The sequence below is a fragment of the Ranitomeya variabilis genome, chromosome 2 (genome assembly GCF_051348905.1).
Source record: "Ranitomeya variabilis isolate aRanVar5 chromosome 2, aRanVar5.hap1, whole genome shotgun sequence".
In the NCBI taxonomy this organism is placed as follows: domain Eukaryota; kingdom Metazoa; phylum Chordata; class Amphibia; order Anura; family Dendrobatidae; genus Ranitomeya; species Ranitomeya variabilis.
This window is the reverse complement of record NC_135233.1, coordinates 1,008,272,661-1,008,288,405: the sequence shown is the minus strand read 5'-3', so window position 1 is coordinate 1,008,288,405 and position 15,745 is coordinate 1,008,272,661. Positions and strand designations below refer to the sequence as shown.

At 42.3% G+C, this 15,745-nt stretch overlaps 2 protein-coding genes across 6 annotated transcripts in view; one reads left to right on the top strand and one right to left on the bottom strand.

Annotated features, from left to right (window-relative positions):
• The window catches only part of LOC143808524 (uncharacterized), a 108,061-nt gene that overhangs the window by 32,249 nt on the left and 60,067 nt on the right, over positions 1-15,745 (bottom strand). Inside the window, exon 8 of the mRNA XM_077291284.1 lies at positions 2,377-2,482. Coding sequence (XP_077147399.1) covers positions 2,377-2,482 — 106 coding nt within the window. The remainder of the gene's footprint in view (positions 1-2,376; positions 2,483-15,745) is intronic.
• LOC143810127 (uncharacterized) lies at positions 7,344-10,031 on the top strand. 5 transcript variants are annotated; one of them, XM_077293016.1, is made up of 5 exons: positions 7,344-7,671; positions 7,922-8,829; positions 8,935-9,072; positions 9,164-9,222; positions 9,331-10,031. In XM_077293016.1, exons 3-5 carry the CDS (start codon positions 9,031-9,033, stop codon positions 9,524-9,526), a joined length of 297 nt encoding a protein of 98 aa, XP_077149131.1. In that variant the 5' UTR covers positions 7,344-7,671; positions 7,922-8,829; positions 8,935-9,030; the 3' UTR covers positions 9,527-10,031. The 5 variants fall into 5 exon arrangements, 2 of the variants coding, with proteins under 2 accessions (XP_077149131.1, XP_077149132.1); XR_013222666.1 differs by having other exon boundaries at positions 7,347-7,671; positions 7,922-8,530; positions 8,626-8,829; positions 9,164-10,031; XR_013222667.1 differs by having other exon boundaries at positions 7,347-7,671.

Here is a 15,745-nt window from a genome sequence, read left to right as displayed (position 1 = left end):
AAGTGTTTTCTCAGCATGCTCTACAGAGTTAGGTTCATCATACAATAACCCAAGCGCCTGAAAAAAGGTATCTACATTAAGCAAGGCCGGATTCCCAGATTCCAGGGAAAATGCCCAATCCTGCGGGTCACCGCGCAACAGAGAAATGACAATTTTTACCGGCTGGATGGGATCACCAGAGGAAAGGGGCTTAAGAGCAAAAAACAGTTTACAGTTATTTTTAAAGCTCAAAAATTTGGACCTGTCCCCGAAGAACAGATCGGGGGTAGGAATTCTAGGCTCTAAAACAGGAGTCTGCACGATATAATCAGAAATACCCTGTACTCTAGCAGCAAGTTGATCCACCCGAGAAGCAAGTCCCTGAACAGCCATGTCAACGCCTAACTCCTAAGCCACCCAGAAATGAAGAGGGGAAAAAAAACACAACAGAGTACAGAAAAAAAAATGGCTCAGCACTTTCTTTCCCGTCTTTTGAGATGCGGTTAACTCATTGTTGGCCAGTTGTACTGTTATGAACTGGTGGCCTAGGAGCAGCATGGACGAGCTCTGGAGTAGGTGGCCTCTATACTGACCGCAGACCCTGAACTTAACACATCAACTAGAAGTAGCCGTGGGATGTTCCTATCACTCCCTAGACACCTCGTCATGGCCGGAGGACTAATTACACCTAAAGAAAGAAACAGGAAAACTATCTTGCCTCAGAGAAAATTCCCAAAGGAAAGGCAGCCCCCCACAAATATTGACTGTGAGAGGAGAGGGAAATTACAAACGCAGACTGAAAACAGAATTTAGCAAAGGAGGCCACGCTACCTAGAAAGAAAAGACAGGAAAGAGTACTGTGCGGTCAGTATAAAAAAATACTACAAAATCCACCACAGAGAATACAAAAATCTCCACACCTAACTAAAGGCATGGAGGGTAACTCTGTGACTCCAGAGCTTCCAACTAGGCTGAGTAAATCTTAACACAGACAAAGCTGGACAAGAAAAAACATAGCAATTCACAGAACTATTAAGTCCACCGCATGTGGACTGCAAAAACAGAGCCAGGACTTATCTTTGATGATTTGGACAATCCAGAAGGAGAAACCAAGCAGAGATGTGGATCCCTAGAAAACAATGGATAACTGGCACTCACTAAAGGAAGGAGCCAGACTAAATAGCCCCGTCCAAAGTGGAAGCAGCTGATGACTGTTGTGAAGAACAAACAGCAGCACTACCACTTATAACCACCGGAGGGAGCCTAAGAGCAGAACCCACAATAGAATTCACAACAGGAGCGCACTGATATTGTGCACATCACACTAGAACTAGCCCAGCCCCTGAAAAGGGCATCAATGATGATGCTTCATTCCAGAGAGTGGGCAGAGGCTGCAGCAGTGACGGCAGCCCCTGCCCCAGGGTCTGTTTGATTTGTGCACCTGTGTCTGGGCCTGTCTCACTCTTTATCTGTGGTGCTGGTTAGGCAGTGTGGAGGTCAGATCTGAAATGTCTATGTTTGGACATGGTCGACCTTTATCTGCGCGTACCCTTTCTGGCGCCATGGGAGTGATTATGAAACGCTATAGGTACAGTTTGCATTCAATATGGTCCCGCTTTTAATACATTTAGGAGGCCGTAATGGCACAGCGAATATAAAAAACATAAAGTGGGATTAATGTGGTCTTGCTTCCAACACGTTTAGGAGGCCTTAATGGCACAGCAAATATAAGAATCGTAGAGTAGGACTGCCCCATTATGAGAATGCCTTGGCGTGGCGGGGTGGCTCAAAGAATTGATCAATTGTTTGCTAAATGCCTCATTTTGATATACAGTTAGAAATCAATATGTGCATGTGTACTTTTTGTATTGCGTTCTGACCATAAGCAGCGCTGGCTTCTCCCCTTTTATTCTGCCCACTAATGATGCTTCGTTTGACTATCCCTCCATGCACTGGGATTCTTTAACAAAGCATCATCAAAAAGGGAGTAGTAAAACAAAAAGAGTTGGATAGTGTAGTTAGGAAAGGATAGGGGATTTTTAATTTGAGTATATTTGAAAATAGTTTAGATTATGGCATTAAATAGATAGGTATTTAGGATGAAAATTACCATAATTTGGATTTCTGACCACCCTTTAAACTTTGTATATAGCACATGATGTATGGAGGGGGCTATTACAGATATTTCAATGAGGCCCAAAAGTTTCAAATTATGACTCGTCTTAGCAAATGCAAAATGGAGTAACACTGGAATATATGACTATCAAAAGTAGCATAAAAGAAATGCACTACACTCCTACTGGATCTCAAAATTATGACCTTCATTCTGGATTGAATCCAGAATGTTTTATTATTTGAGAACATTGTACTAATTTTTAGATGACACATATAACATACCAATATGATGACATATCCACATCCAGATAACTCGAGTCTTCTCCAAATCTGTGTTAGCACCACATGTAAGTTCATTTACTAACTGTTCCAATGTAACACCAGTCACCTGTAAGAGGGAGAGCATCATCATCTCACTTACATTTAAGCCTGCAGGGTAGAGTAGTAAGGGTTCACTCACATCTGTGTATAAAATCGTCGAGTGCAATGTGAGAATACATTGCATGGCACTCCACAATATTATTCAATTAGGCAGTGTTTTTACTCACCGGGAATTGGGGTGAGGAAGAAAATCGCAGTATGCTACGCATAGAGATGTAAAACAGTCGAGACTCACCAATGCAAGTCAATGGGTGCGATTTTTATGCTCCCATTCCATAGGAAACCCAACATTTTATCAGCCAAGTACAGTAAATTCACAGCATGAACCGTCAGAATAGAATAGATAGAATAGCTATATAGATGGAATAGATATATATATAAATAGAGATAGAAAGAGTTAATTGAGATATACAATTAGCGCAGTGCATGTATAGTTTTCTGTACTTGTATTTAGTTAAAAAATATAAATAAAATTAAAAAATGGCGTGGAGTCCCCCTAATTTTTATTAACCAGCTGAGGAAAAGCAGACAGCTGAGAGTTGGTCTTAATAGTCTGGTAAGGTGGCAATAAACATGGAGCTTCCCAGGCTATTAATATCAGCTCACAGCTGTCTGCGTAGCCTTTACTGGTTATTAAAAAGGGGGACACACCAAAAAAATTATGTGCGGTCTCCCTATTTTAATAACCTGCAAAGGCAAAACAGAAAGCTGCAGGCTGATATTAATAGACTGGGAATGGGCCATGGATATTGGTCCCTTCCCAGACTAATAACAACAGACCCCAGCCACCCCAGAAATGGCACCTCCATTAGATGCACCAATTCTGGCTCTTAGCTTTGGCTCTTCCCACTTGCCTTGGTGTGTTGGCCAGTGGGGTAACAGTTTTGGGGTTGATGTCAGGTCAGCTGTTTTATGTCAGCTGACATCAAACTCAGTGGTTAAAAATTACACAGGTCTGCAAAAAAAATTTTTTTCAAGAGCTGCTTTGGTTATTCCACGTAATCTTCATGTTTTTAAGTGCGCTGAATCCGAAAATGACCTCCATTTTGTCATAGGACATCACGTTTTCTGACAATTTAAGTAACTATGTTAAATGAACCTACTGAACCGCTGCACAACCAGCTCTGCCCTCTCCTAGTGTATCATCACCCATACCCTGCAGACTGTGAGCCCTCGCGGGCAGGGTCCTCCCTCCTTATGTACCCGTGTGCCTTGTTTTTGCTCATGTTTAATGTATTTGTCTATATTTGCCCCGTATTTCACATGTAAAGCGCCATGGAATAAATGGCGCTATCAAAAAAGAATAATAATAATAATAATAAATGAGACAATACCTCAAAATAAATGAAAATAGACTCATAAAATTAATTTTTTATTGCAAATGTTTCATGAAAATCATTTTTTAACTGCAATGAGCTCACTAACCCACACTAAAATTGATTCTTCTTCCCTGTGAGGCTTCTCTTGGTACATTTACGCTTGTGAGTAGCATCTGGAATGTCTCTCTGAAGCGTCCAACAGTAGTCTGCCATCATTGTAATTCTCCATCTTCCCTGGTATCTTCTTTCCATCTCTTTAATGTCCTGGTGGAATCGTTCACCTTGCTCTTCACTCACAGCTCCCAAATTTTCAGGAAAGTTGTCAAGGTGGGAATGGAGGAAATGCACTTTCAAACTCATCAGGCAACCTAAAGCTTGAAATGCTTTCAGCGTTCGTCCGACGATTTTTTTTGTCGTCAGGGTCTTTGTTATTGCCTAAAAATTTCTCTACGACCTCTTTAAATGCAAACCACCCTTCTTTTTGAGGATGCGTCATGGTATTGATAAACTCTTGATCAGCTATAAGCCTTCTAATGTCTGGTCCGATGAACACACCTTCCTTCAATTTTGCTTCCGAGAGGTCTGGAAACTTGGTGACCAAGTATTTTAAGCATTCTCCATCTTTTGGAAGTGATTTTATGTATTGCTTCATCAATCCCAATTTTATGTGGAGAGGTGGTAGAAGAACTTTATGGGGAGGAACCAAAGTTTCTCGGAGGACATTTTTTTCACCAACTGTGAGCACCCTCGGCTGCCAATTCTTCTTGATTCAGTGATTTTGTCAGTCTCGAATGTCCAATAGACACAGAAAACAAGGGTATTTGGTATACCCAGCTTGTTGCCCGAGCAGCATGCACCAGACTTTCAAATCCCCGCACACTTGCCAACCGTGGTCTTCATATTTAAGTTTACGAAGAGCCAATTCCAAGTTCTCGTAGGTTTCATTGAGGTGTACAGAATGACCTACAGGGATGGAAGCATTAAAACCGCCGTTGTGGAGTAAAACTGATTTGAGACTTCTTTTTGAAGAATCTATAAAAAGACGCCAATGCGCTGAATCATATTGGATTTTGAACTGAACCATCAAACCTTCGACATCGATGCAATAAACCAACTTATCTTCCTGGGCAAAGTAAGGAACAAACTCGTTTTCACGATGTCTGAACCATGAAAAAGACACTCCTGGCAACAATAAATTCTTGCTTTTGAGCCTTGATCCGAGTAACTCAGCGGCATCTTTGAGAAGATTCAAGTCTCTTACCAAATCATTCATCTCCTCCTCGGAAAACAATTTTGGTCTTGTATCATCTTCAAAGTCAGAACTTGATTCATCATCTGGTTCAGGTATGACTCCACCTTCATCGGAGCTAGTTATCTCTTCCAAGGTAGCAGGGGCCTTGGTTACTGGTATAACTGTGCCATGGGGGATGGGACGAATTGCTGAGTGAATATTGGGGTATGAAATGGAATGCTTCCATTTTGAATTATACCCTTTCGCATTGCATGAACAAAAGTAACAATTGTCACTATGGTTCCTTTGCTCTCGTCATACCATAGGAATCCCATAATGGAAAGCTTTTTTCTTACCCTTGAACCAATTTCGGAGGTCCTCAACACACCGTTTGCACACTTTATGAGGCGCCCAAGCTTTATCTTGATCTCCAAGATTTAGTCCGAAATAAGCGAAGTATACTTTTTTCACAAAGTTTGTAATATTCAGCTGTTGCTTCAACACTGTATATTCACCACAAATGTAACAGAAACTGTCAGGCGAATTAATACACTTCCACTGAGCCATAATGCTAATTTTGGGAAACACGGTTGAATATGACGAGCTAACATGAACTGAGATGAAAAAGTGTGAACAGGCGAGAACCAAGATAAAACAATCGAATCAAGACCGAGCATGTCAGAGCCTGTTCGTTCAGCAACATGTTGATGCTGGTTTCATTAGCTCACTCTGAAAGTTCTATTCTTTAAAAGTTATATTTTTTTGGCATTGTATATCTTCAATGCATTGATGTGAATTAATTAATAGCAATTTTGACTTTCAAAACCCTAATATAAAAAAAACACCAAAAATTGTTAAAAATATACTAAATTTGAAGAGAATTTTGCATTTTGTGGCAAATTCTGACGTCCAGAATTTTTTGCAATATTTTTTTTGTTTTCAGCACACCAAAATACATGGAAAATAGATGAAAATAATCAAACAGCTTTTTAGTCTCACACCTGTGTTATTTAGTCTGGAAAAAAGACGACTGAGGGGCGATCTAATAACCATGTATAAGTATATAAGGGGACAATACAAATATCTCTCCGAGGATCTGTTTATACCAAGGAATGTGACGGTCACAAGGGGGCATTCTCTGCGTCTGGAGGAGAGAAGGTTTTTCCACCAACATAGAGGATCCTTTACTGTTAGGGCAGTGAGAATCTGGAATTCCTTGCCTGAGGACGTGGTGATGGTGAACTCAATCGAGTGGTTCAAGAGAGGCCTGGATGTCTTCCTAGAGTGTTAACAATATTGTATCTTACAGTTATTTGGTTCTTTAGAAGGACGTAGATCTGGGGATTTATTCTGACCGAATATAGGCTGAACTGGATGGACAAATGTCTTTTTTCGGCCTTGCTAACTATGTTACTATGTTACTTTGTTGCTATGTAAAATGGAAGGTGGATGGAAAATTAAAAAATGTTGTTGAAAAATAAAAAGTTGTGGATTTTAGGAAGGAAGGGAAAACTGAAGACGCAAAAAAGAAAAATGTAAGTAATGGAAATCATGGCAGAAATAAATATTTAAACATTTCTTCTGCTAAAACCTCAATCTCTATGGTTTTATACATGAGAAAAATCACGGATGTCTGAATGAGGTTTTAAGAAGATAAATCAGTTTAGGTCTTGGAAGGGTAATGTCACCATCTCCCTCTGTAACTCTGCATCAGGCATGTGTCCCACTGACCAGCCCACCCGAGGTGTCCACAGGGAATTTGCCAGATATGAAGAAACCTGCCTGGTCCTGTTGTAATACATACTGTACTTTTGTGGATGTGAGATAACTGAGTGATATGGACACATGTATGTCATGTAATATGGCCACGGTGGTACAGAAAACTAAAAAAAGGAAGTCTTTTTTTAAAAATTTTTTATTATAATTATTTGTATGCTTTAGCCTCTATTATTTTTTTATTTTCACTTATTTATAACCTACGGTAATCATTTCCCTGACAGTCCGGTAGGCAGCTGCTGAGTTGTGTACTGTTTAGCAATAATGTATCACCCACAACAATAAATGATAAAGAAAAGCATTACATTCTTATAATTTACAGCAGAGGATATAATCTGTTTATAAAATCCACTATTTACAAACAAGGAGAAAACTGATTTTTCAATCTTTTCCAACCCAGATTTAAACATTTCTACTATATTAAACAGATGGGATATTTCTGTTCCCCATTCTCTGCCTCATTCACCAGTTGGCAGCAAACATGGCGGCCCAGCTGCTCTGATGTCACAATATTATGCTCAGGACTAGGGGGTCACTCAGAATTATGATGTCATAATGGCCTCATGGAATGTCCTGAGGGTATGTAATGTCTGAGCGCTGTGACATCAGCGCCATTTCTAGAGTTGATGCTTTTGCGGACACTTCACTTTGGCTGTGGAAGAGCGAACTAGTTTGTGTTACACATCTGGTGATTACTTCCATTGATTCTTTTTGATCTTTGATCAGAGCACAATAACACCGGTGCCACCGGAGAGCTTAGTTCTCCCATATTCGATCAGCCAGCTTCAGGTAACTTAGTCATGAGTGCCCGGGAGCTGCGTCAGCTGATTGCTGACAATGAGGCATGGCTGCGCCGACCAGAAAACCAAGGTAAGTGATATTTGGGGGAGACAGACAATATTCCCACCCTATAGGGCTCTCTTGGGAGGAAATATACCTGGGGTATGATGGGTCACATTTCAGGATAGACAGTGCAGGTTTACGAAGTCCAAAATAATGTCAGTTCTTTGAAGGGTTCCCTTTTCCCTAAACACCACAGCAGCAGATAGATCCATGACTATAGCCCAAAAGTGTTTGCTAACATTGGGAAAAATTCTGATAAATTCTCATTCATTTATAGGTCAGGCCACAATTGTCCATAGGTTACGGTCTCATCAAAGAGATCAGGAAAGACCTTCCACCAGTGATGGACATCAGAGAGACAGCAACGCTGTCACTGAGAGGAGAAGGAGGACCCGAGATCCTCCAACGCGTAGGGGACAGGAAGAGAGAAGAGAAAGAAGCCGCTCTCCTCTAAGGCCAGCCCCTGCGGAGCCCTCCAGAACAACAGGAGAGAGCAGCAGGGGTGGTGACCGTCCCCTCCCATCTATTCAACAACAGGAAGTGGATGTGATTACACCACCAGTGCCACAGGTGGCGGTGGCGATTCCTATTGGCAGCAGAGTAAATATAATTCTCCCAACAAGGGATGTAACCCCAGAGGAGGAGACCCAGTCATGTGTCATCTGTATGACCGAATATGAGATTGGAGAGCAGGTCATAGTCCTTCCATGTGACCACAGCTTCCATCAGGGATGTATTTCTAGATGGCTCCGCTCCAACCCTCTGTGCCCCCTGTGCCGTAACCACGTCTTCCAGTGATGCACCAAAATGGAATCACAAGGCTTTAGGAAGAAAGCTATGTCCATGGTGCAGAAAGTGGAAGAGACCATACTGAATTCCAGCCCAGGTAAGGGACCTGTGCATACATTAAAACTACATTCCTTTCAAGGCTGTAAAAAAAAAATCACTTTTAATTTTCCTGAATTTCTGGTCTTTTCTTAGTTTAACATCAGCTTTGGTCAACATCTCACCAAGCATGAAGGGCCATGAACATCCCATAAACACCAGACGGTAAGTCATCTCTCATTCCCTCTGTCCCATGATATGTATGTCACATGTAACATATAAATAATTGTTCTTTTCACAGAAGGATGATCCAAGTCTGGAGAACATTGAGGAATTAGATCAAAATGACTTGTACTTTATGTAAGTAGATATTAGAATTTGTTTTCTTTTATTTTCCACAGATTATTAACTTTTTACTGGGAATCTATTGCTGTCATGTAATAATTTGTCATTTTCTCTTCACAGAAATGTGTATTATTTTGCACATAAATCACCTTTATCTTCCCGCTGTTCTGGTCTCTCTTTAGTTTGCCATCAGCTTTGGTCAATATCTCACCAGGCATGAAGGGTTTTGTGACCATGGAAATCCCAAAACAGCTAATGGTAAGTTACCTCATTCCCTCTTCTCTCTCCACCCAATAATGATCACATTACATGCAATATAGAATTAATTGTTGTTTTCTCCTTTTTATAGAAGGAAGATCCAAGTCTGGAGAACATTGAGGAATTAGATCAGAACGACCTGCACTCCATGTAAGTAGATATTAGAATTTCTTTCTTTTAGTCTCCAGCTCATATTTAGTTACTTTTTATTAGGAATCTACTGATGAGATGTAATAACTTGGTGTCTTCTCTTCACAGAAATCTGCAGAAGTTACAGATCATTTCCATAATGATCCACAGATTCCTCATCTGCTTCATTGAGTCACCGATTCCATCACGTGCAGTGATGCTGATAACAGCTGAAGCTCCAGATTCGGATGTTACCATAAATTCTATTAATTGCAAACAATTTATAAAATTAAATAATATTTATCATCAATATGTCTGGTTGTGACTTTTTACTGTACAAATTGTTACATAACTTTCAGAGTACACAATTATAAGTGAGGGAGGTATCTATCATTAGTTGGTATAGGGGTAGCGATCACACTTAAAGAGGTTATGTACTTTGTATTGATGGACGATTCTTAGGATAGGTCAGAAACATCAGATCAGTTTGGGTGTGACACAAAGTGATCAGCTGTTCCCCTAGTCCCCTTCCTGCAGTATGTGTCCCATCCTAATCCCATTCCTCAAGTAATTTGCCCCATCCTGGTCCCCTTTCTGGGGTATTGTGCCCCATCCTGGTCTCCCTCCTTCCAGGCTAATGTGCCCCCATCCTGGAGTAACGTGCCTCATCATGGGCCCCTTCCTGGGTAATAAGCTCTGTTCTGTTCGACTAAAAAAAAATAAATTCTTACCACCACCACCCTAATTCCCATGATGTGCAGTGTCCTCTTTTTCAGCCGGCTCAAGCGCTGGCAGCTGACATCGGTATGCCCACCATGGTGTATGACATCACTGCCATGTGCCTCCAGGCACGACGATATTAGCTGCCATAATGAGGTGACGTGTGCACAACTATAGAAGGTGCCAGAGTAGGTTCCCACATCATAAATATATGTCCAAAAACTTGGCACTGAACTTGATACGATCGATAACAGTATTTAATGTTGTTCACGAGGAAGTAAACAGGAAACGTTTCGGTCAAAATTAGACCTTCATCAGTTACAAGTAAGAAAAACAAAATAAATCCAACGAAAGGTTACATCAAAACACAAAATAAAGTATATACAATAGTATTGGTTAATCGTATTGTAGAAAATGACGGTAAAGCAGACAATAGCAAATTACTCCAGTGTCACACATTAGAGTGCAAGGGTTAATATCCCTTGAGCAGGAAAGAGCGTGGACCGAAGGAGTTTTGTTGTGAAACAGTGAGAAAAAATTGAAATTTATACCCGTTCACTTTACTTCAAAAATGTCTGAAAACCACAAGAGTGCTAACTCAGTTGCCAACTACCGTATATACTGGAGTATAAGCCGTGAATTTCAGCCCATTTTTTTAGGCTGAAATTGACCCTCTGGGCTTATACTCGAGTCATACCCAGGGGTCGGCAGGGGAGAGTGAGCGGCAGCGGTCTAATAAAACTCATCTGCTCCTGGCACGGTCCATGCATGTCTGTTCTCCGGGCGCTGACGGCTTGCTCCTCTAGTGAGCGGTCACATGGTACCGCTCATTACAGTAATGCATATAGACTCCACTCCCATAGGGGTGGAGCCACATATTCATTACTGTAATGAGCGGTACCATGTGACTGCTCACTACAGGAAGAAGCTGCCGGCACCAGGGAACAGACGTGCAAGGACCACGCCAGGAGCTGGTGAGTATAATGCAGTGTGCGATATTCACCTGCTCCCCGTTCCACCGTCGGCGCCGCTGTGTCTTCTGTGTCCTCTGCACTGATGCTCAGGTTAGAGGGCGCGATGATGCAATTACTGTGCGCCACCCTCTGCCTGAACAGTGCAGAGGACGGGGAAGACACAGCGGCAGTCGGCGGTGGAACGGCAAAGGTGAATATAGCAAGTGCCGAGGGCCTGAGAAGTGAGTATGTCATTTTTTATTTTTTTTATTGCAGCAACAGCATATGGGGCAAATATCTGTATGGAGCATCTTATGGGGCCATGTGCAACATTATATGGGGCAAATATCTGTATGGAGCATCTCATGCGGCCATGTGCAGCATTATATGGGGCAAATATCTGTATGGAGCATCTTATGGGGCCATGTGCAGCATTATATGGGGCAAATATCTGTATGGAGCATCTCATGCGGCCATGTGCAGCATTATATGGGGCAAATATCTGTATGGAGCATCTTATGGGGCCATGTGCAGCATTATGTGGGGCAAAGGCAGCAAAAATTGAGACAGAGAGACTCATTGCCACAGACAGTAAAAATAATCCCCAAATATTCTTTAGCTACGTAAATAGTAAGAAACTAAAACATGATAGTGTTGGCCCCCTTAAAAACAGTCTGGGTGAAATGCTGGATGAGGATGAGGAAAAGCCAATATGCTAAATGACTTTTTTTTCATCAGTATTTACACAAGAAAACCCCATGGCAGACAATATGATCAGTGATAACAAAATTTCCCCATTAAATGTCACCTGCTTAACCCAGCAGGAAGTACGGTGGCGTCTAAAAATCACTAAAATTGAAAAATCTCCGGGCCCGGATGGGATACACCCCCGAGTACTGCAGGAATTAAGTACAGCCATTGAAAGACCATTATTTTTAATCTTTAAAGACTCCATAATAACAGGGTCTGTACCACAGGACTGGCATATAGCAAATGTGGTGCCAATATTCAAAAAGGGGACAAAAAATGAACTCGGTAATTATAGGCCAGTAAGCTTAACCTCTACTGTGGGTAAAATCCTGGAGGGCATTCTAAGGGATACTATCCTGGAGTATCTGAAGAGGAATAACCTCATGACTAGTGTTGAGCATTCCGATACTGCAAGTATCGGGTATCGGCCGATACTTGCTGTATCGGAATTTCCGATACCGAGATCCGATACTTTTGTGGTATCGGGTATCGGGTATCGCAACAACATTAATGTAATAATGTGTAAAAAAGAGAATTAAAATAAAAAATATCGCTATACTCACCTGTCCGACGCAGCCGGGACCTCAGCGAGGGAACCGGCAGCGTTGTTTGTTTAAATTTCGCGCTTTTACTTGGTTACGTGAAGTCCCGGCTTGTGATTGGTCAGGGCGGCCATGTTGCCGGGACGCGGACCAATCACAGCAAGCCGTGACGAAATTACGTCACGGCTTGCTGTGATTGGTCCGCGTCCCGGCAACATGGCCGCCATTAACCAATCACAAGCCGTGACGTCACGGGAGGCTGGACATGCGCGTATTTTGAAAAGCGCGCGTGTCCAGCCTCCAGTGACGTCCCGGCAACATGGCCGCCATTAACCAATCACAAGCCGTGACGTCACGGGAGGCTGGACATGCGCGTATTTTGAAAAGCGCGCGTGTCCAGCCTCCAGTGACGTCCCGGCAACATGGCCGCCATTAACCAATCACAAGCCGGGACGTCACGGGAGGCTGGACATGCGCGTATTTTGAAAAGCGCGCATGTCCAGCCTCCAGTGACGTCCCGGCAACATGGCCGCCATTAACCAATCACAAGCCGGGACGTCACGGGAGGCTGGACATGCGCGTATTTTGAAAAGCGCGCGTGTCCAGCCTCCCGTGACGTCACGGCTTGTGATTGGTTAATGGCGGCCATGTTGCCGGGACGCGGACCAATCACAGCAAGCCGTGACGTAATTTCGTCACGGCTTGCTGTGATTGGTCCGCGTCCCGGCAACATGGCCGCCCTGACCAATCACAAGCCGGGACCTCACGTAACCAAGTAAAAGCGCGAATTTTAAACAAACAACGCTGCCGGTTCCCTCGCTGAGGTCCCGGCTGCGTCGGACAGGTGAGTATAGCAATATTTTTTATTTTAATTCTTTCTTTTACACATTAATATGGTTCCCAGGGCCTGAAGGAGAGTTTCCTCTCCTTCAGACCCTGGGAACCATCAGGAATACCGTCCGATACCTGAGTCCCATTGACTTGTATTGGTATCGGGTATCGGTATCGGATTGGATCCGATACTTTGCCGGTATCGGCCGATACTTTCCGATACCGATACTTTCAAGTATCGGACGGTATCGCTCAACACTACTCATGACCCAATATCAACACAGGTTTACTAGGGACAGTTCCTGTCAGACTAATCTGATCAGTTTCTATGAAAAGGTAAGTTCCGGAATGGACCAAGGGAACGCAGCGGACGTAGTGTACATGGACTTTTCAAAAGCTTTTGATACGGTGCCACACAAAAGGTTGATACATAAAATGAGAATAATGGGGTTAGGGGAAAATATGTGTAAGTGGATTAAGACCTGGCTCAGGGATAGGAAACAAAGGGTGGTTATTAATGGAGCACTGGGTCGTGGTTAGCAGTGGTGTACCACAGGGGTCAGTATTGGCCCATCTTCTTTTTAACATATTTATTAATCACCTTGTAGGGGGCATACAGAGCAGAATTTCTATATTTGCAGATGACACTAAACTCTGCAGGGTAATAAATACAGAGGAGGACAGTTTTATATTGCAGGAGGATTTATGTAAACTAGAATCTTGGGCTGATAAACGGCAAATGAGCTTTAATGGGGATAAATGTAAGGTCATGCTCTTGGGTAGAAGTAATAAGATGTATAACTATGTGATTAATTCTAAAACTCTGGGCAAAACTGTCACTGAAAAGACCTGGGTGTATGGGTGGATGACAAACTCACATTTAGTGGCCAGTGTCAGGCAGCTGCTACAAAGGCAAATAAAATAATGGGATGCATTAAAAGAGGCATAGATGCTCATGAGGAGAACATAATTTTACCTCTATACAAGTCACTAGTTAGACCACACTTAGAATACTGTGTACAGTTCTGGTCTCCGGTGTATAAGAAAGACAAAGCTGAACTGGAGCGGGTGCAGAGAAGAGCGACCAAGGTTATTAGAGGACTGGGGGGTCTGCAATACCAAGATAGGTTATTACACTTGGGGCTATTTAGTTTGAAAAAAAGAAGGCTAAGGGGTGATCTTATGTTAATGTATAAATACATGAGGGGACAGTACAAAGACCTTTCTGATGATCTTTTTAATCATAGACCTGAGACAGGGACAAGGGGGCATCCTCTTTGTCTGGAGGAAAGAAGGTTTAAGCATAATAACATATGCGGATTCTTTACTGTAAGAGCAGTGAGACTATGGAACTCTGCCGTATGATGTTGTAATGAGTGATTCATTGCTTAAATTTAAAAGGGGACTGGATGCCTTTCTTGAAAAGTATAATGTTACAGGTTATACAGTTGTGGCCAAAAGTATTGACACCCCTGCAATTCTGTCAGATAATACTCAGTTTCTTCCTGAAAATGATTGCAAACACAAATTCTTTGTTATTATTATCTTCAATTAATTTGTCTTAAATGAAAAAACACAAAAAGAATTGTCCTAAAGCCAAATTGGATATAATTCCACACCAAACATAAAAAGGGGGTGGACTAAAGTATTGGCACTGTTCGAAAAATCATGTGATGCTTCTCTAATTTGAATAATTAACAGCACCTGTAACTTACCTGTGGCACCTAACAGGTGTTGGCAATAACTAAATCACACTTGCAGACAGTTGACATGGATCAAAGTTGACTCAACCTCTGTCCTGTGCCCTTGTGTGTACCACATTGAGCATGGAGAAAAGAAAGAAGACCAAAGAACTGTCTGAGGACTTGAGAAACCAAATTGTGAGGAAGCATGAGCAATATCAAGGCTACAAGTCCATCTCCAAATACCTGAATGTTCCTGTGTCTACCGTGCGCAGTGTCATCAAGAAGTTTAAAGCCCATGGCACTGTGGCTAACCTCCCTAGATGTGGACGGAAAAGAAAAATTGACAAGAGATTTCAACGCTAGATTGTGTGGATGTTGGATAAAAAACCTCGACTAACATCCAAACAAGTTCAAGCTGCCCTGTAGTCCAAGGGTACAACAGTGTCAACCCGTACTATCCGTCAGCGTCTGAATGAAAAGGGACTGTATGGTAGGAGACCCAGGAAGACCCCACTTCTTACCCCGAGACATAAAAAAGCCAGGCTGGAGTTTGCCAAAACTTACCTGAAAAAGCCTAAAACGTTTTGGAAGAATGTTCTCTGGTCAGACGAGACAAAAGTAGAGCTTTTTGGGCAAAGGCATCAACATAGAGTTTACAGGAGAAAAAAAGAGGCATTCAAAGAAAAGAACACGGTCCCTACAGTCAAACATGGCGGAGGTTCCCTGATGTTTTGGGGTTGCTTTGCTGCCTCTGGCACTGGACTGCTTGACCGTGTGCATGGCATTATGAAGTCTGAAGACTACCAACAAATTTTGCAGCATAATGTAGGGCCCAGTGTGAGAAAGCTGGGTCTCCCAAGTCAAAATCATAAATCTACACTACATATAAAAATATTCTTTATTATTAAAAACAAGGCAAACTCTGCTACCTATAGTGACAAAACACACACAAAAAGAAAACCAAAGTGCTAAAAAACTGCCCAAGACTTATTGGGGGTATCTAGACACCCTTGCTGAGGCTCCTACACCTGACCCCTACCTGGCTGCGGAGGTACACGCCCTA